We start from the raw sequence: 20,683 nt of genomic DNA, 5'->3' as shown, positions 1-20,683 counted from the left end.
CATTTCCTGTTGTTGATGTGTTTGTTATTGTCCGAAGATGGTCTAGTAGCCCAATGAAAATAAATACTAAGGTATGGAAATCCATATATTGTGTGCGTGCCTTTCGTGTATGGCGAAAAAGCTTTCACTACTACATTCAAACGAGCTCCCATAAGAAGCCGTGCAAATATTTGCTGTTTACATTTTCCATGGTCCACTAATACACTTGCATTTGGTCTTCTTCCTCACCTTCTATCTATTCTCATTGCTAGTAGCCTAAAAATTTGAACATATTGACATAAGGAGAGCGAATCTAGAACAAAATATGATCAGAACCCATCGAGATAGAGAGATATCGAGATAAGGAGGATATCGAGATGTAGAAAGCCCAAATGTATGTAGATTGAAGGGACTAAGGAAACTATCGACATAGGGAGATATATCGAGATACAGATCATCGAGATGTAGAGAGTCGACTGTACTTAAATTAGGAATTGTTCACCACATGCTCTCCGGATCCTGGCTTTAAAATCGTAGACATGTTTATCTGTATTTTGCAAAACCATGAGGTTTGCCTCGTTACGCGACCTCTTTAGACCCAAATTAGGTAATGTTCACCCCTTAGGAGCCTTACACCAATTACTTTTGGTATTTTCAATCCCCTACCACCACGTAAGATTTGACGTATACATTTTTTTCATTTATGTGGATTGTGGAGGGTGAGAAGGTTGCTAATGGTTATCTGATAATGTTCGTCTCGGCTGGTTAATAAAAAATAACTGCATAAATTCATTCGATTGTATTGTTTACTATTGTTTTACCAAAAAGATGTTTCGTTTGAATTATTCATCAGTAAATAATTTTTGCGACAAAAAATTGGTCATTGTTCGCCGTCGTTTGTTTTCGCAAACAATTTAGTCGGGGTACTGCGAAACTACCCATACTGACTTTTTAACTGACTTGTGATGTTTTGGTCGTAAAAGGAAGTTGGAAATTTTGATTGATATTAATTCACACGTACATTAGTGTAGGGTACAGCATATTAGAAGTTTTATGATATCTTCATTTATGAGGTTGATACGTCCTTGAGGTAACATACGATTGGTGGTCAATCGTATCTGCTGTTCAAAAACTTGGGTCAAAATGGGATTTTTTCATTTTCATTGAATCCTGGCCATTTTTTGGTGAAATATTGCGTTAGTGAGAATCTTTTGCTTTTAAGGTTGAACACAAAAAATTGAAACCCTGTAAAATCCTTTAAGTTCTATGAGAAGTTGAACCGTTCACGTAAGGGCCACGTGCCACAGCCTGATATGTGTAAGGACATAAACGGGAACCTTCTTACGAACGAGCGTGAGGTGATCCAAAGGTGGCGGCAGCACTACGAAGAGCACCTGAATGGCGATGTGGCAGACCTGGGGGAACGCGCGCAGGACATAATTCTACCACCTCCGGATCTCCAGGAAATCCAGGAAGAGATTGGGCGGCTGAAGAACAACAAAGCCCCTGGGGTTGACCAACTACCAGGAGAGCTATTTAAACACGGTGGTGAGGCACTGGCTAGAGCGCTACACTGGGTCATTACCAAGATTTGGAAGGAGGAAGTTTTGCCGTAGGAGTGGATGGAAGGTGTCGTGTGTCCCATCTACAAAAAGGGCGATAAGCTGGATTGTAGCAACTACCGCGCAATCACATTGCTGAATGCCGCCTACAAGGTACTCTCCCAAATTTTATGCCGTCGACTAGCACCAATTGCAAGGGAGTTCGTGGGGCAGTACCAGGCGGGTTTTATGGGCGAACGCTCCACCACGGACCAGGTGTTCGCCATTCGCCAAGTACTGCAGAAATGCCGCGAATACAACGTGCCCACACATCATCTATTCATCGACTTCAAAGCCGCATATGATACAATCGATCGGGACCAGCTATGGCAGCTAATGCACGAAAACGGATTTCCGGATAAACTGACATGGCTTATCAAAGCGACGATGGATCGGGTGATGTGCGTAGTTCGAGTTTCAGGGGCATTCTCGAGTCCCTTCGAAACCCGCAGAGGGATACGGCAAGGTGATGGACTTTCGTGTCTGCTATTCAACATCGCTTTGGAAGGGGTAATACGAAGAGCAGGGATTAACACGAGTGGTACAATTTTCAATAAGACCGTCCAGCTATTTGGCTTCGCCGACGACATAGATATTATGGCACGTAAGTTTGAGAAGATGGAGGAAGCCTACATCAGACTGAAGAGGGAAGCCGAGCGGATCGGACTAGTCATCAACACGTCGAAGACGAAGTACATGATAGGAAGAGGTTCAAGAGAAGACAATGTGAGCCACCCACCGCGAGTTTGCATCGGTGGTGACGAAATCGAGGTGGTAGAAGAATTTGTGTAGGGCTCACTGGTGACTGCCGTACATACTTTGGGCTCCGCAAGACGCTCCGATCGAATAGAGTTCGCCGCCGTACCAAACTGACAATCTACAAAACGCTCATTAGACCGGTAGTCCTCTACGGACACGAGACCTGGACGATGCTCGTGGAGGACCAACGCGCACTTGGAGTTTTCTAAAGTAAAGTGCTGCGTACCATCTATGGTGGGGTGCAGATGGCGAACGGTACGTGGAGGAGGCGAATGAACCACGAGTTGCATCAGCTGTTGGGAGAACCATCCATCGTTCACACCGCGAAAATCGGACGACTGCGATGGGCCGGGCACGTAGCCAGAATGTCGGACAATAACCCGGTGAAAATGGTTCTCGACAACGATCCGACGGGCACAAGAAGGCGAGGTGCGCAGCGGGCAAGGTGGATCGATCAGGTGGAAGATGACTTGCGGACCCTCCGTAGACTGCGTGGTTGGCGACGTGTAGCCATGGACCGAGCCGAATGGAGAAGACTCTTATATACCGCACAGGCCACTTCGGCCTTAGTCTGAATAAATAATAATAATGAAATAAAATAATAGTAGTTTGTGCAACTAGTTGCAAAAAGATGTTTTTTTCAGCACGAGTTGCACGTTTATCCAACGAGGCTTGCCGAGTTGGATAAATACTACGAATGCTGAAAAAATCGAGTTTTGCAACGAGTTGCACACGCTATTTTTTGCAATGACGAAAAATGGGCTTAAATATGATAAATCTGTACCACAATGCACTATGGTCCAGGATACAGATTTACGCGAAAAGATGAACTTTACGCCAAAACTATATTTTTTAGAAAAAACTGTTGTTCTACAAAATTGTTCGAAATAGTAAGGCCATCATTATGGTTCTACCAAAAAATAGGGTGGCCCATCATATAAAAAAAATATAAAATATTTTTTTTATTTCTCAGAATATTGACATGTTATGTTCTACAAAGTTGTAGCGCAGCTAATTCCAATCAATTTTGCTGAAAAAACTTTTTCTGTAGCTCTTAAGTTGGCTGATTTAGAGCAATTTTACCTAATTGGATTAGGGTGTACCTCAAAAAAACAGTATTTTTGATCTAATTTTTTTGTTTCAGGTTTCTCGAAAAAGTCGTCTTCAGGTAACTTTTAGAGCTCAAAAAATGCAACTTTTAATGGGTAAATATGCACAATATCTTTTTCCGATCAAAAGTTATAATCATTTTCCTGTCAAAATTACATTTTTTTCATAAGTTGATATCTCCGGTTAGGGCAGACCAAAAAAATATGTTTACACGGCATCTAAAAGAGAAATTAATATTCTTCATTATGTCAAAAAATTGGGGATATGTTATTTTTTTATCTCAAGTTTCACCAATTTTACTAAAATCATGTTTTTTCAAATAAATTGATATAACTCGACAACGGAAGAAGATACAGACGATATTCTTATAGCAAAACACGTGTTTTGAAAAGCCCCAAAAGTCTTCAGAAGGTGACATCCGTGAAAAATAAAAAATGAAATGAGCAGATCATAAATCTTGTTTTTTGAGGGACACCCTAATCCTGGTAAGTAAAATTACTCTAAACAAGTGAGCTTAAGAGCTACATAAAAAATTATATAGCAAAGTTGATTGGAAAAAGCTGCGCTACAAGTTTGTAAAACATTTTATGTCAATATTCATTTTTATAAATTGGCCCACCCTATTTTTCGATAGCTCTATAATAAGGGCCCAAGTATCCAGAAAAACTTTGTAGAACAAATTTTGTTTCTTAAAAGTATGCTTCAGACCGAAAATGCATATTTTCTCGTAAATCTTGCAATACGATGATAATGATAAAACTTATAAAAAGTGTTAGAGCTGTAGATTTTTTATTTTTCATTTCTCACGAATGTCATCTTCTGAAGACTTTTGAAGCTTTTTAAAACGCGTGTTTTGCTATAAGAATATCGTCTATATCTTTTTCCGTTGTCGAGTTATATTAATTTATTTAAAAAAAACATGATTTTAGTAAAATTGGTAAAACTTGAGATAAAAAAATAACATATCCCCAATTTTTTGACATAATAAAGAATAATAATTTATCTTTCAAATGCCGTGTAAACATATTTTTTGGTCTGCCCTAACTGGAGATATCAACTTATGAAAAAAATGTAATGTTGACAGAAAAACGATTATAACTTTTGATCGGAAAAAGATATTGTGCATATTATTCCATCAAAAGTTGCATTTTTTCGAGCTCTAAAAGTCACCTGACGACGACTTTTTCGAGAAATCTAAAACAAAAAAAATAAGATCAAAAATACTGTTTTTTGAGGTACACCCTAGTCCAATTAGGTAAAATTGCTCTAAATCAGCCAACTTAAGAGCTACAGAAAAAGTTTTTTTAGCAAAATTGATTGGAATAAGCTACGCTACAACTTTGTAGAACATAACATGCCAATATTCTGAGAAATAAAAAAAATATTTCCTAATTTTTTTATATGATGGGCCACCCTATTTTTTGGTAAAACCATAATGATGGCCTTACTATTTCGAACAATTTTGTAGAACAACAGTTTTTTCTAAAAAATATAGTTTTGGCGTAAAATTCATCTTTCCGCGTAAATCTGTATCCTGGACCATAGTGCAATGGTACAATTTTATTTACTTAACATGACCAATCTTACCAAAAAATCATGTTGCTGCAGAAAACAAACAGATTCCATATTATGGTGCCCCATTTTGTGTTCGACAGACCATAAAGCGATAGATAAACCTGCCTTTGGAAAATTGGATGTCATGTCCATAAAATTATTTCATTTATTACGTGACACAAAGAATACACTAGTTGAACACTCACCCAAGCCAATTTAGCTGAATGTGGTCATTTAACTATTGTTCAAATGCTGGTTTTCCATTATAGCACCCAAATGAGTGCTATAATGGATTTTATGCAACCCATTTGAGTTGCATAATGTTCATTAAAGCACCCATGTCATTGGTATGGAAAAGTAGGCCGTTTTATCACTCAAACGCCAACTGTTAACCAGGTATTATGATCAGGAATTGCAAAAAATCCTTTAAACTAAACTCTACAAGGTTTTGATTGTTTTTCTGTAACAAAAACATGGCCACCATTTTAGGAGTAATCACTTCATTTATCCTGATAAACCTAAATGTAACGAAATACGATACCATGTAGGTCTGACTAAACATGTATGGGGACATCCATAAATTACGTAACGCTCGGAGGGGGGTTATTTGAAATGTGACGATCCATAAAAAATGTTAAGATGCTTCATACAAAACAAAATTAACATAGGGGCAGGAGATTGAAAGTGGCCAAGTTTTGCGTAACGTAATTATTGAATCTTCCTTATTACATAAACGGACAGATAGATAATATAAAAATCTCAATTATTAACATTTGGATGAAACATTTCATGAGACAAAATCGCCGTGTAATTTATGATGTACCTCGCACAACTACGCTCTTCTCACACTGATAAGAGCGGACGCGTGGTGCATTGCTCCATAACAAATGAAAGCGAGTGAAGGCAATTACATGAGTTTTCCGGCAGATGAGAAATGGTCATACATTGAACAAGTTTCAAGCACACCACATCTTAAAGAATGCGACCAACCTGTAATTTTTCATGTGACTAGCGTTCTGTGCAGAAGAAGTAGAAAGGAGAAAATAATAATAATTCGCGACTTTTCCACAAGGATTCGTTAATGTGTGGTCAATCAAATTGCGGTGGGACTATCATCATTATCATCATCTTCTACCGCCACATTGGCCAGAACAAAACTGTTTGTACGTTGTTAACAAGTGTATCAGTAATCATTTGACCTTTCTACCGGAGCCATTACATGCATTTGTATTATAAGTAATTAGATATTATTCATATGTATGTTTGAAGACGACTAATTGGTGCCACCATTTCTGAAATGCGAAGAATTTTGACCTATCTCGAGCATCATTCCATCGGAGCCCTCTCCGGATATCAATGTATTGGAGCATCCAGTCCGGAAACAAGTTTGCGAGAACAAGTTATGGGAAGATATGAATGGCTCAGCGTTGGGTTATTTTTGCTCAGTTCGGTTTGTGAAAGCCAACGAGAAAGAGTGCATCATTAATTTTTCTCCGCGTTGATTAACTGTTGTTATTGCTCTGCTGTTACTATTTACCGCTGAGTAGCCGATTCAGTTTACGTTTATCACTACGCCGGCGTCGGTGCGATAGTGGCTGAGAAGTTGTGTTTATACGGTGATGATAGTTTTTTCGATCTATATTCCATCTGTTACGATACTGTATTCAGAGTAATCGTACGCTGAGCGGAGACAATACTAATGGTGGAGATACTACGTTGTTAAATCGATTTTCATCAGTAGTTATTTATGTTACGATTTAACGTTTTGATTAACTATAATTGAGCGATTGAAATAAGTTTCACAACGCACCATTAGTTGGCATTTGCCTTGTACTCCAAATGGTCAAAAGGATGGACAATATAAAGAAGAAAAGAAATAAATTCATTGGAGTTGTTAGTGAATTTAATTCACTACGTTATCTATTGTGCTTCTGAACTATTTTTTGACCTTCAAAAACAAAAAATGTAGATTTTTTTATGTGGAAACTTGTTATCACCGTATAACTATAACTTTTCGAACAATTGTGCCTATAGTGTTAGCAGATCTCAGTGGAAAATGTCATTCCTTGATTGGATTTTGTTCATTGTTAGTGGCGTACTACTGATCAACTATCTGCTGGTTCGAAGAAACTTAAAATATCAATCGCAATGGCCAGGGCCGGTGGCAGTTCCACTCATCGGATGCTACTATTTGTACTTCAACAAAAGTCCCGAAGGTATTGTATCGTTCAAGTGTTAATCCCGATCAGTTTGAAGTGGTGATTGCATTATTGTTTGACGTCGGCGGGCCATGAGGTAGAAGTGGATCAATAGGAAGTGTCTGGAATGACGCTTTTGCCACGTACATAAGTGTAATATAGTAGGATTAGTCAACAGCAAATAAGACAATTGGTTCTACCCTATGTAGATGTAATGTAATGATCTCCGATTGATTTTTTCAAACAGATTCTAATTGTTGATTATTTATTACGAACATTCATCTCTTAGACTAGGTGTTCGTAGTTCTCTTAAAACTATCATCCTTATTTGCTATGATTTTAAGTTATTATTATTACATTTGAATTGCTTCAGGTGATTGAATTGCTGGTGGGTGATGTGTTGATCATAGGGGACCGATACCCTCTTCAGCGGTTCATCGATCGGTGTCAGTGTTGTCAGTTCGTTTTTCCGTAGGTTCCTCTGCTTCTTGATGATGATTGCTTGTATTGTTCTTTCCTTGTATCCGTTGATCTTCGCTGTCTCCATGATGTGTTGTAGCTCCTTCGTTTTTCCTTCCTCGCTCAGGGGGATCGTCTGCATCCTGTGGATCATGTGATGAAAAGCTGCCATTTTATGCTGATACGAATGATTTGATGTGTAAGGGATGACTCTCATGGTGTTGGTGGGCTTCCTGTAGATTTCGAAGTCTAATGTTGCATTTGTTCCCTTGATAACCAGTAGATCCAAGAAAAGTAATTTACCTTCCTTTTCCTCCTCGTGGGTGAATTTGATGTCCAAAATCCTGGGTAGATCTTTCCGGTTGATAATGCTGAAAATGTCGTCCACGTATCTCCACCATTTCTCGGGTAGTACTCCTTGTTCCTCTAGGTTGTCCTCCAAATTCGCCATGAATAATTCGCACAAAAACGGTGATAGCGGATTTCCCATAGGTGCACCCTTCGTTTGTTTGTAGAAGCTAGAAGCTAGAAGCTTGAGATACATCTTTACTTTTCCTCGCCATGCTGTATCCGTCCGTTGTGCTAGTAGCCAATCCTCCAAAAGGTTCAGAGCATCCTTCACTGGAACGCTTGGGAACAATGCCGCTACGTTGAAAGATACCATGATGGCCTCTTCTCCGATGTTTCCTGATTCCAATATCCTCTTGGTGAACTCCTGGGTGTTTACAACTGATCTGCTGGGGAACGGCTTCGGCATACTCTGGAACTCCTTGACTAATCACTTGGCCAAGTTTTATGTAGGGGATCCCACTGATGAAACTATTTCTCGCATCTCTGTACCTGGCTTATGTATCTTTGGTAGTCCTTTGATCCTTGGTAACACAGGGTTTGTCACTTTATCCCGGGCTTCTCCGATGATCGTCTTGCATTCCTTTATCGTTTTATCTGTAAGTCTGATTAGTCCAGGTAGTGGGTCCACTCTCAAATGCCTGTATGGACATCCGTTGATTTTTGTCGTCATCTGTTCATCGTAGTCCTCTTTGTCCAATATCACCACTGCGTTTCCTTTGTCCGTCTTCATGTAGTAAACTGGTTTCTCCTTCAACTCCTTTAAAATCCTCCTCTCGTCTTTGTTCGATGTCCCATACTGACCTTTAGTTTTAAGTTTTCATGTAGACGACACAGTCAGATGGAATAAGCAAAATAAATAAATAAATACTGTCCTGCTTTGATGGCGTCTACTACGATGTTTCTCACACTATTCTGGTCCCGTTGATCAACATTTCGTGAAATCGCTGTCTCAGTATCCACAATGATCTGCTCTAGGTCCGCTTTCTGGGTCGTCGCATACCCTAACCCCTTGTTGAGGTGTGCTAATTGTTTCTCCGTAAACTGCTGTGTCGAACGGTTAACAACGAATCCCTCGATCATTTGTACTGTGGGGTTAGTCGTTCTACCTTCCGTCGCTAATTTCCCTCGTAGAATGGTCAATTTCTTCTTGTGCAGTCTCCTCTTCCTGTCCGCTTCACACTCTTCGGCCCGCTGTACCTTCTTTAGAAATAGGTCGAAAGAGTCTTGGTTCTCCTTTGCCAGCTTGAGGTGCAGGTTGTAGCACTCCAAGCTCAACCTCGCTAGCTTGGCATAGTGTCCCTTGATTGACAACTTCAACAAATCCGATTCCGCCTTCTGACAGGAGTCCGGTTGATAATGCTGAAAATGTCGTTCCGTGGAAGCTTCTACAAACAAACGAAGGGTGCACCTATGGGAAATCCGCTATCGCCGTTTTTGTGCGAATTATTCATGGTGAATTTGGAGGACAACCTAGAGGAACAAGGAGCACTACCCGAGAAATGGTGGAAATACGTGGACGATATTTTCAGCATTATCAACCGGAAAGATCTACCCAGGATTTTGGAAGCGATAAACAAGGTGCATAAAGACATCAAATTCACCCACGAGGAGGAAAAGGAAGGTAAATTACCTTTCTTGGATCTACTGGTTATCAAGGGAACAAATGCAACATTAGACTTCGAAATCTACAGGAAGCCCATCAACACCATGAGAGTCATCCCATACACATCAAATCATTCGTATCAGCATAAAATAGCAGCTTTTCATCACATGATCCACAGGATGCAGACGATCCCCCTGAGCGAGGAAGGAAAAACGAAGGAGCTACAACACATCATGGAAACAGCGAACATCAACGGATACAAGGAAAGAACAATACAAGCAATCATCAACAAGAAGCAGAGGAACCTACGGAAAAACGAACTGACAACACTGACACCGATCGATGAACCACTGAAGAGGGTATCGGTCCCCTATGATCAACACAACACCCACCAGCTCCGCCATCGACTGAGGAAATTCGGCATCAATTTAATGGATTTTTCACTTGTCATAAGAAGAGTTTGTACAGGGGTTAGACAAAAAGGTTGAGATAGGTAAAATTATGTCGAAATTCAAATCATCATAACTTTGCGTACAATAATCCGATTTTGATAAAATCAAGATCATCAGAACCGGACGCTTTTCTAGTACAATTATGCATATGTGGAACTATGCATATGTGGGTGTCAAAATTCATGTTTTCCCAAGACGATGAATGTAGGATCTTTATTAAACATACATTATGATGACTGTAAGACTCTCTGACCAACTTGTAACAGGTTCCGGGTGTTCTGCGAAAGTGTGATTTGTTCAGGGTGTATGGCCAATAACGTACCGATTTTACGAAAATTGCCATATCGTTGCGTATACCTAACGGATTTTCGATCTGCAGCCAGCATTGATCAGCATATTAGTTCTAGTTTCCAGGGAGAGTATAAAACATGAAGGCAATAAACGTCAGATACAACGACAAGCAGAAGAAAAAATGAATTTTTAACATATCCTCGGAAAACCCGGAACATCTCCGGTGGCCAAGGGCTAATCTGAGGATTTGCATGGGGACAGTATACTAGAAGAGTTTCCGCGTCCGAAGGACCCGGTTTCATCGAAATCGGATCATTCTACACAAAGTTATGTTGATTTGAACTTTGACAAAATTTTGCCTATCTCAACCTTTTTGTCTAACCCCTGTACAATCTCATTTAATTCCACCACTGAATTGTACCTTGACAGATACGTATTTCGACCTCAACAGTAAGGCCATCCTAGTGTCTCGTACTTGACTCGACTAAGTCTAATCGGCCTTATTGTTGAAGTCTAATTACGTATCTGTCAAGGTACAATTAAGTGGTGGAATTAAATGGGATTGTACAAACATTCCACTAAAAAGCTAAACATAATTTTCTTAACATAATGGATTTTCGTCCGGCTTCAAAATTGGAACAACTTAGGTTTTTTTTTCATTTATCTGTGAAGTATGCCAATTGAAAAAAATTGTTAAATTAATTAACCAAAAAGGATAAAGAGCTCTCAGGAAGTTTTCTGATAATTGAGGGATTTCGCGCCAACTCGAACAAATGTTGGCAGCACCCCCTCAGATTTCAATGAAACTTGCAAAAAGCCACATACTTAGTGTTTTCCAAAATTGGCCTAGACTATCTTTTGAAAAGGGCCAAATGGATATAATCGTAAAACGACGCATACTACAAAAAAGGTGTTGTATGGGTAACTATCGCAAAATCAGTCAAGGTTTTAAATAAAAATATTGGAAAAATTCCAAATAGAGGCATACACTGAAAAAATCGATTTTTAAAATTAAAAGTCGATTTGCAAAAAAACACCCTTTTTGAACCGTCTAAGACGAATTAAGTACTGTCCATTTAATTCCACCAGTTAATTTTCGTTATCTTTGCAGATACGTATTTCGACCACAACTGTGTGGTCGTCTTCAGTGTCTTGTACTTGACTCGACTTGAAGAAAACAATCGCAATTTGCCTACTTTATTTACCTATACAGTAAATTAATTTATTGTTTAGGTAAACTTGAAGAGCCAAGAGCTGCCATTTCCCTGATCCTTATTCAACAGCGCTGTTTGTACCTGTCGGTGGATTTCCAAACTCTCAGCTACATCGAGTTTCCATGGGGAAGAGACATTTCTTAAGATTTTAATATTTGATGCCGTAATTGGGTGATTTTCCTTATACACATGCTCTGCTACCTTAGATCTAAATTCGTAATGTAATCCCTTATCGTTTTCTCTTTTCGCCTTACTCACTTCCACCATATGTTCCTTGAACCTTATATCTAATGATCTTTTTGTTTGGCCTACATAGATTTTTTCACATTGGGAACAACTTATCTTATAAACGCCTATATATTCAACAACGCTTATATATTCAACATTTCTACTTTATCCTTCGTTGAACCCAATAGAGACTTGAGTTGGTTGCTTCTACTGGAGAATACTAGATCGATGCCGAATTTCCTTAGTCGAGGGCGTAGCTGGTTGGTGATGTGTTTATCATATGGGACCGAAACTCTTTTCAGCGGCTCCTCTATCGGTGTCAGCGTTGTATGTCCATTTCGTCGTAGGGTCCTTTCCTTCTTGTTGATGATCGCTCGTATAGTCCTCTCCTGGTATCCGTTGATCTTCGCTGTTTCCAAGATGTATTGTAGTTCCTTCGTTTTTCCTTCTTCGCTCAGGGGTATCGTCTGCATCCTGTAGATCATGTGATGAAATGCTGCCATTTTATGTTGGTACGAATGGTTCGATGTATATGGGATGACTCTCATGGTGTTAGTGGGCTTCCTGTAGATTTCGAGGCTCAATGTTGTATTTGCTTCCCTGATGACTAGTAGATCCAAGAAAGGTAGTTAACCTTCTTTTTCCTCTTCGAAGGTAAATTTGATGTCCTTATGCACGTTGTTTACCGCTTACCGTGTCCTGATTCCAACAGCTTCTGGGCGAACTCCTGGGTGTTGATGACTGACCTGCTGGGGAATGGTTTCGGCATACTTTGGAACTCCTTTACCAACCATTTGGCTATGTTTTGGGTAGGGGAACCCACTGATGAAACTATCTCTCGCATCTCCTTGCCGGGTTTATGGATTTTTGGTAGTCCTTTAATCCTAGGTAGAACCGGGCTTACTGTCTTTACTCGGTCTTCTCCGATGATCGCCTTACACTCCTTTATTGCTTTGTCCGTGAGTCGTATTAATCCTGGTAGCGGATCCACTCTCAAATGTCTATAAGGTCTATAAGGACCCCTTTTGATTTGGACGAAATTTTGTTTCAATATAAGTAAATATGTTTCCTACTAACCGTCCATACACTTTTAAGGAAAAAAAGTTTTTCTAACAAAAACTTTTTCTTGTTCGAATTGATTTTTTTTCAGTGTGTTTTCATCCGAAATTAAACCAGTAATCATTTCAGAACACATAAAACTTAATTTGTAATGGGATTTTGCTTATATTAGCAACTGAACATAGTATTTAAAAAATCTTCCAAAAATCCTCTAGGAATTCCTCCCGAAGTTCCTCCAGAAATTCCTCCGGAAGTTCCTCCAGAATTTCTCCAAGATTTTCTCCAAGACTTCTTCCGGGGGAATTCTTGGAGGAACTTCCGTAGGAATTCCTGGGGGAACTTTCGGAGGAATTTCGGGAGAAACTTCCTGGAGGAACTTCCGGAGGAATTTCTGGAGGAACTTCCGGAGGAATTTTTGGAGGATCTTCCCGTGGAATTTTTGGAGGAATTCTTGGATGAACTTTCGAAGGAATTTTTGAAGGCACTTTCGAAGGCATTTATCAAGGAACTTCCGAAGGAATTCTTGGAGGAATTTACGGAGGAATTTGCGGATGAATTTCTGCAGGAGCTCCTGGCAGAATTTCCGAAGGAATTTCTGTAGGAACTTTTGAATGAAATTCTGGAGGAATGTCCGAAAAAAAATCTTGGACGAATTTACGAAACAGTTTCTGAAGGAACTCCTGAAAGAATTCTCGGTGGAACTTGCGCAGTAATTCCTGGAAGAACTTCCGGTGGAATTTCAGGAGGAACTTCCGGAAGAATCCAGGAGGAAATTCTGGAGGAGTTCCTAGAGAAACCTGCAGTGGAATGCTAGGAAGAACTTCTGGAGGAATTTTTAGAGCAGCTTCCGGAGGAACTTCCGAAAGAATTCCTGGAGTAACGGAATCTGGAAAAACTTCCTAAATAATTTCTGGAGCAATTTCCGGAGGACTTTCATTTGTGTTTTTTATCGGAATTATGTACAACATAAAGGATAGCTTCCGGAGGAATTTCTGGGGGATTTCCCGGAGGAATTCTTGGACGAACTTCCGGAGTACTTTTTGGAGAAACTATCGAAAGAAATTCTGGAGGATTTTCTGGAAAAATTCCTGGGAGAATCTTTCGGATTTGTTTTTTAATGGATTAATATAATATTTGTTTAAAGATATAAAGCCTTGTCAAATGGGATTCTCGATTTTTTAAAGTACACAGTAAATTGGGCAGCAGGTTGGTTGTTTACGGGCAGCAGGGACTATGTCCAAGGGCTTGACGATCCCTCCCCAGGCCATCTGCGAGTTTTGGTGCCTGCCTAGGATGTGATGGGGCCCTGTTAAACCTCTATAAAAAGCTGCATGTATCCGCAAGTAGGCTCCGCCAAAGCGACCGTGTGCCGCTCAAAGCGCACAAGCCTGGTGTTAGGTGGGACGCTAAATAGCCCTGACACGAAGGCCCTCCGATAAGACAGGAGGTTTGCGCAGGCCCAATAAGCCGCCTTTAAAAACAACCATTACGAACGACATAGAAGATAATACGACTCGATACAATCGGCAACGACCTAGGCGACGAATAAAGGAAGCTTGGAACATGGAACTGTACGTCGCTAGGCTTCGCAGGTTGCGACAGAATAATCTACGATGAATTACATCCCCGCAACTTCGATGTCGAAGCGCTGCAGGAAATCTGCTGGACAGGACAGAAAGTGTGGAAAAACGGGCATCGAGCGGCTACCTTCTACCAAAGCTGTGGCACCACCAACGACCGACGACGAGAAAGAAGCGTTCTATGCGCAGCTGGAGCAGACATACGATGGATGCCCACTGCGGGACGTCAAAATCGTCATCGGTGACATGAACGCTCAGGTAGGAAGGGAGGAAATGTATAGACCGGTCATCGGACCGGATAGTCTGCATACCGTATCGAACGACAACGGCCAACGATGCATAAACTTTGCAGCCTCCCGCGGAATGGTAGTCCGAAGCACTTTCTTCCCCGCAAGAATATCCACAAGGCCACATGGAAATCACCTAATCAAGTAACGGAAAACCAAATCGACCACGTTCTAATCGACGGTAAATTCTTCTCCGACATCACGAACGTACGCACTTACCGCAGTGCGAATATTGAACCCGACCACTACCTCGTTGCAGTATGTCTGCACTCAAAACTCTCGACGGTGTACAACACGCGTTGGAGTCGACCACCGCGGCTGAACATTGGGCGGCAACAAGACGGTAGACTAGCCCAAGACTACGCGCAGCAGGTGGAAGTGGCACTCCCAACGGAAGAACAGCTAGGCGCAGCATCTCTTGAAGATGGTTGGAGAGATATTCGATCCGCCATTGGAAGCACCGAAACCGCTGCACTAGGCACGGTGGCTCCGGATCAGAGAAACGACTGGTATGACGGAGAATGTGAGTAGTTAGTTGAGGAGAAGAATGCAGCATGGGCGAGATTGCTGCAACACCGTATGAGGGCCAACGAGGCACGATACAAACGGGTGCGGAACATACAAAACTCGATTTTCCGGAGGAAAAAGCGCCAGCAGGAAAATCGTGACCGTGAAGAAACGGATGAACTGTACCGCGTTAATAACGCACGAAAGTTCTATGAGAAGCTGAACCGTTCACGTAAGGGCCACGTGCCACAGCCCGATATGTGCAAGGACATAAACGGGAACCTTTTTACAAACGAGCGTGAGTTGATCCAAAGGTGGCGGCAGCACTACGAAGAGCACCTGAATTGCGATATGGCAGACAACGGTGGCGGTATGGTAATGAACCTAGGAGCACGCGCGCAGGACATGCGACTTCCGGCTCCGAATCTCCAGGAAATCCAGGAGGAGATCGACCGGCAGAAAAACAACAGAGCCCCTGGAGTTGACCAACTACCAATTTCCGGATAAAGTGATAAGGCTGATCAAGGCGACGATGGATCGGGTGATGTGCGTAGTTCGAGTTTCAGGGGCACTCTCGAGTCCCTTCGAAACGCGTAGAGGGTTACGGCAAGGTGATGGTCTTTCGTGTCTGCTATTCAACATCGCTTTGGAGGGAGTAATACGAAGTAACACGAGTGGTACGACTTTCACGAAGTCCGTCCAGTTATTTGGTTTCGCCGACGACATTGATATCATGGCACGTTACTTTGAGAGGATGGAGGAAGCCTACATCAGACTGAAAAGCGGATCTAAACGGATTGGACTAGTCATCAACACGTCGAAGACGAAGTACATGATAGAAAGAGGCTCAAATGAGGTCAATGTAAGCCACCCACCACGAGTTTCTATCGGTGGTGACGAAATCGAGGTGGTAGAAGAATTCGTGTACTTGGGCTCATTGGTGACCGCCGATAACGATACCAGCAGAGAAATTTGAAGACGCATAGTGGCTGGAAATCATACGTACTTTGGACTCCGCAAGAGTTCGAGAGCCGCCGTACCAAACTGACTATCTACAAAACGCTTATTAGACCGGTAGTTCTCTACGGACACGAGACCTGGACGATGCTTGTGGAGGACCAACGCGCACTGGGAGTTTTCGAAAGGAAAGTGTTGCGTACCATCTATGGTGGGGTGCAGATGGCGGACGGTACGTGGAGGAGGCGAATGAACCACGAGTTGCATCAGCTGTTGGTAGAACCATCCATCGTTCACACCGCGAAAATCGGAAGACTGCGGTGGGCCGGGCACGTAGCCAGAATGTCGGACAGCAATCCGGTGAAAATGGTTCTCGACAACAATCCGATGGGAACAAGAAGGCGAAGTGCACAACGGGAAATGTTGATCGATCAGGTGGAGAACGATTTGCGGACCCTCCACAGACTGCGTGGTTGGCGAAGTGCAGCCATGGACCGAGCTGAATGGAAAAGACTTTTATGTGCAGCACAGGCCACTCCGGCCTTAGTCTGGTGATAACTAAATAAATGGTTGGTAAATCAGATAAAATACTATAATAAATAGAGCTTTATTGGTTTTTGAGATGATTAGAATTTCGGATGAAAACACACTGAAAAAAAAAAATCAATTCGAACAAGGAAAAGTTTTTGTTAGAAAAACTTGCGTTTCCAGCTTGCGATGTATGGACGGTTGGTAGGGACCATATTTACCTATATTGAGACAAAACTTCGTCTAAATCAAAAGAGGTGTTTTTTTGCAAATCGACTTTTAATATTAAAATTAGATTTTTTTTCAGTGTTTGACTCAATTTGGATTTTTATTTCAAAACTTGACTGATTTTGCGATAGTCACCCATACAATACTTTTTTGTATAATGCGTCATTTTATGATTATGTCCATCGGTAAAAAAAAACTTTGGCCCTTTTCAAAAGAAAGTCTAGGGCAATTTTGGAAAAACTAAGTATGCAAAGTGGCTTTTTTTTAACAAAATTGACATGTCCAGAAAGTTTCATTCAATTCAGAGAAGGTGCTGTCAGCCCCATATTCAAGTTGGCGCGAAATCCCTCAATTATGTAGACAATACTATCGCCTCTCGGGCCTTTAATATTTTTAATTTTTTTAGCTATAGATCTCCCTTCATCCAAATTACTTACAAACGAAGAGTCAAAAACATTCTCTTGATTGAGAATTTCACCGAACCTCCGCGTAACCTGATCCTCAATAGGACGACCTAGACTAAAATTATGGGCACTTTCAAACTGCTTTTGAGGCTTTTTTCTATTTGTGAAAAAAAATCGTCTTTAAGCGCTGGAATTGGGTTTTGATTTTTTTTTCCTGTTAACCCCTTAATGCCCAAGACCGCCTTTAGACGGGGTATTTTGATTATTTTTTGTAATTTTCAATTGAACAGATTTCGAAAAGTTTTTGATGTTGATCAATAATATAAGCTGACATCAATCAGCTAAAACCAAATCAATTGTCGGAGGATTTCAAGTGGATGAAAAACAAGTCCCAACTTTAAGATATTGAATAGTACAATATTTTGTAGAACAATCTTCAAATAAAATTGCCTTGGGCATTATTTCAAGAACGGCGTTTGGCTTTGAAGTCACCAATTTCGAAACATTTGTATTTGTTGCGAATTAGAATTTGAAGATCAGGTCTCAGCAAATTCTTTTGCTGGCAATTGCATTGAAAAGGTAAGCAGGCCGCTGCTATCAACGAGATTTTTTTTTGTGAATTATGTTTGATTAATCTGTTAATGAAAATGGCAACCCCACCACAGGCGTTGTCAAGACGGTTATTTCTATAGATAGAATAATATGGATCTCTTTTTAACGAGAGTCCAGGTTTTAGATAGGCTGCAGTTATAATAGCAATAAGCACATTAAGAACTGTTAGGAAGTTGAATAATCCATCATTTGAAGAGCCGGCATCCAATTAATAGTTTTCAAAAAGATATTTGGATTAGAACGAAGTCCAATAAAAAAAAAGTAGGTGAACTTTGTATCAAACTAAACAGCTTTCTTATGAAGATTATATAAAAAAGCTTCAGTTTTGGTATTTGCTTTGAAGATTGCATCAATGATGCAAGTTAATTGTTCAGTTGGGAAATCAAAATTGGCAGCATGACCTTTATTTTCCGTTGGAGAATGGTCAAAAACTGGATTTATGATTACCCCCACAATTAGCGCACTTTAAATAATTGGAATCTTCTCGCACAGGACATGCGCCGGTGCGTTGGCGTGAGTAGTTCCTCTGCCACCACAAATCATGCATTTGACATCCATGATGCAATATTTGGTTTCATGACCCCACTTTAGGCACTTACCGCACTGAGTGTGAATTATGTCAAGAAATGTTCCCACGTTTATGTCAGAAATTTTCCCACGTGACTCGGACATGGGATGTAATACAGGTCTTTTATAAACTCTTTAAGATATTTAGCTAAATATTGAGTAATTAAAGTGAGTTAAATAAAATTCTTGGGAAATCTCTCTCTGGAAAGAACTACATAGAGTGGAATTTATTCTCAGACCTGTGCCATGGAGAATTTCAGGAGAAATTCCTTGAAGAAAAATGGGTGGACATTCAAATAATCCACAGATAAGTTTCTGGAGGAATTCTAGGGTAAAGTTCGTAATAGGTCCTATGGAATTTCTGAGTTTCATATATAAAGGACTTGCTTCAGGACCTTCTGGAAGAATTCTTGCAGGATTCTCCGAAGGAATTACCTGAGGGACGCCTGGACAAACTCTCTGAGGAACTTTCAAAAAAACTCTCAAGAGGAATACTTGGAGCAGTTTTTATGGAACTTTTGTAGGAATTCCTGGAGGAATTCTTAGAGAAACTATTCGAGGAATTCCTGGAGAAGCTTCCCGATTGGTATTATAACCCGATAGGTATATAACACTATGGGTCTCTGAGCCTTCCTTAAAAAGTTTGGTTTTGAAGTGACCCTAAAGCGTGTACGAGAAAGCCAAAAGATTCTAACGTTAGAGGGGTTTTATGCATTTCAAACCAGTTGGGAAGCTTATTCCGTCCTTCTCTGATATACTTTCGCTTTTCTTCCAGATGTCATGGACTTTATATTCTCGCTGAGCCGCAAGTACGGCAAGATGTTCCGTGTGTGGGTGGGAACCCGGCTGGCGCTGTTCTGTACCAACACACCGGATACGGAAACAGTCCTGAGCAGCCAGAAATTGATTCGCAAGAGTGAGTTGTACAAATTTCTGGTACCGTGGTTGGGCAACGGATTGCTGCTCAGCACCGATCAAAAGTGGTTCAACAAGCGCAAAATCATCACTCCGGCGTTCCACTTCAAAATACTGGAACAGTTCATCGAGGTGTTCGATCGGCAGAGCAGAATTTTGGTAGAGAATCTGAAACCGGAAGCCACCGGGAAACTGGTGAACGTGTATCCGTATGTGACACTGTGTGCATTGGATGTAATTTGCGGTAAGTGATGTGGATATTTAGAAGACGTGTAAAATTTTATAACATAATTCTGCTTTAGAAACCGCAATGGGCACCCCGATAAATGCTCAAACAGATACAGAGTCAAAATACGTCCGAGCAGTGACGGAGCTGAGTTATCTGCTGACAACCAGATTCGTAAAAGTGTGGCAAAGATCGGACTTCCTATTCAATCTATCACCTGAAAAGAAACGGCAAGATAAAGTAATTAAGGTGCTTCATGACTTCACGACGAGCATCATTCGCAAGAGAAGAAAGGAGTTGGTGGATCATGGTGACAGCGGAATTGAAGGAGATGACAACATCGGCACAAAAAAGAAAATGGCATTTTTAGACGTCTTGCTGCAAGCTACAGTCGACGGGCAACCATTGTCGGATAAGGAGATTCAGGAAGAAGTTGACACGTTTATGTTCGAAGGCCATGATACTACTACAATCGCAATCGCATTCACATTACTCCTGTTGGCACGTCACCCAGAAGTTCAAGAAAAGGTTTACAAAGAAGTCATTGAAATCATTGGATCCGATTCGAACAGTCCTGTGACCTATAGAAATCTTCAAGAATTGAAATATTTGGAAATGGTGATCAAGGAATCGCTTCGACTGTATCCTCCGGTGCCGATCATAGGGAGAAAGTTCACCGAGAAGACAACGATCGGCGGGAACGTCATCCCGGAGGATTCCAACTTTAATCTAGGGATTATTGTGATGCATCGTGACCCGACGTTGTTTGCAGACCCGGAAAAGTTCGATCCAGAACGGTTCAGTCCAGAGCGAACGATGGAACAATCGTCACCGTACGGATACATCCCGTTCAGTGCGGGCCCCCGAAACTGTATAGGTATGTTAATCATTTCAAGAACACTGATATTCGGCTCAGAAAAGTTTTATTGGCGTTTTAAAAGTCTTAGGAATTGTAGAAGATATTATAGGCAATCGATTTAATCTCATCGTCCATCATCAAACCACTTCGCAGTT

General features: G+C 41.0%; 1 protein-coding gene across 7 annotated transcripts in view; it reads left to right on the top strand.

Annotated features, from left to right (window-relative positions):
* The window catches only part of LOC134225141 (cytochrome P450 4d2-like), a 53,882-nt gene that overhangs the window by 32,948 nt on the left and 251 nt on the right, over positions 1-20,683 (top strand). For 3 of the 7 annotated variants that reach the window (XM_062704980.1, XM_062704981.1, XM_062704979.1), the window contains exons 2-3: positions 19,304-19,687; positions 19,746-20,546. In XM_062704980.1, coding sequence (XP_062560964.1) covers positions 19,309-19,687; positions 19,746-20,546 — 1,180 coding nt within the window. In that variant the 5' untranslated portion in view covers positions 19,304-19,308. Of the gene's footprint in view, positions 1-6,456; positions 6,620-6,682; positions 6,706-7,018; positions 7,220-19,303; positions 19,688-19,745; positions 20,547-20,683 lie in introns of those variants that run through there. The other 4 variants (XM_062704975.1, XM_062704978.1, XM_062704976.1 and 1 more) reach the window with 4 other exon arrangements.

This window comes from Armigeres subalbatus, chromosome 3, assembly GCF_024139115.2.
Source record: "Armigeres subalbatus isolate Guangzhou_Male chromosome 3, GZ_Asu_2, whole genome shotgun sequence".
NCBI lineage: Eukaryota > Metazoa > Arthropoda > Insecta > Diptera > Culicidae > Armigeres > Armigeres subalbatus.
The sequence above is the reverse complement of the archived record's forward strand: the minus strand, read 5'-3'. Positions and strand labels throughout refer to the sequence as shown.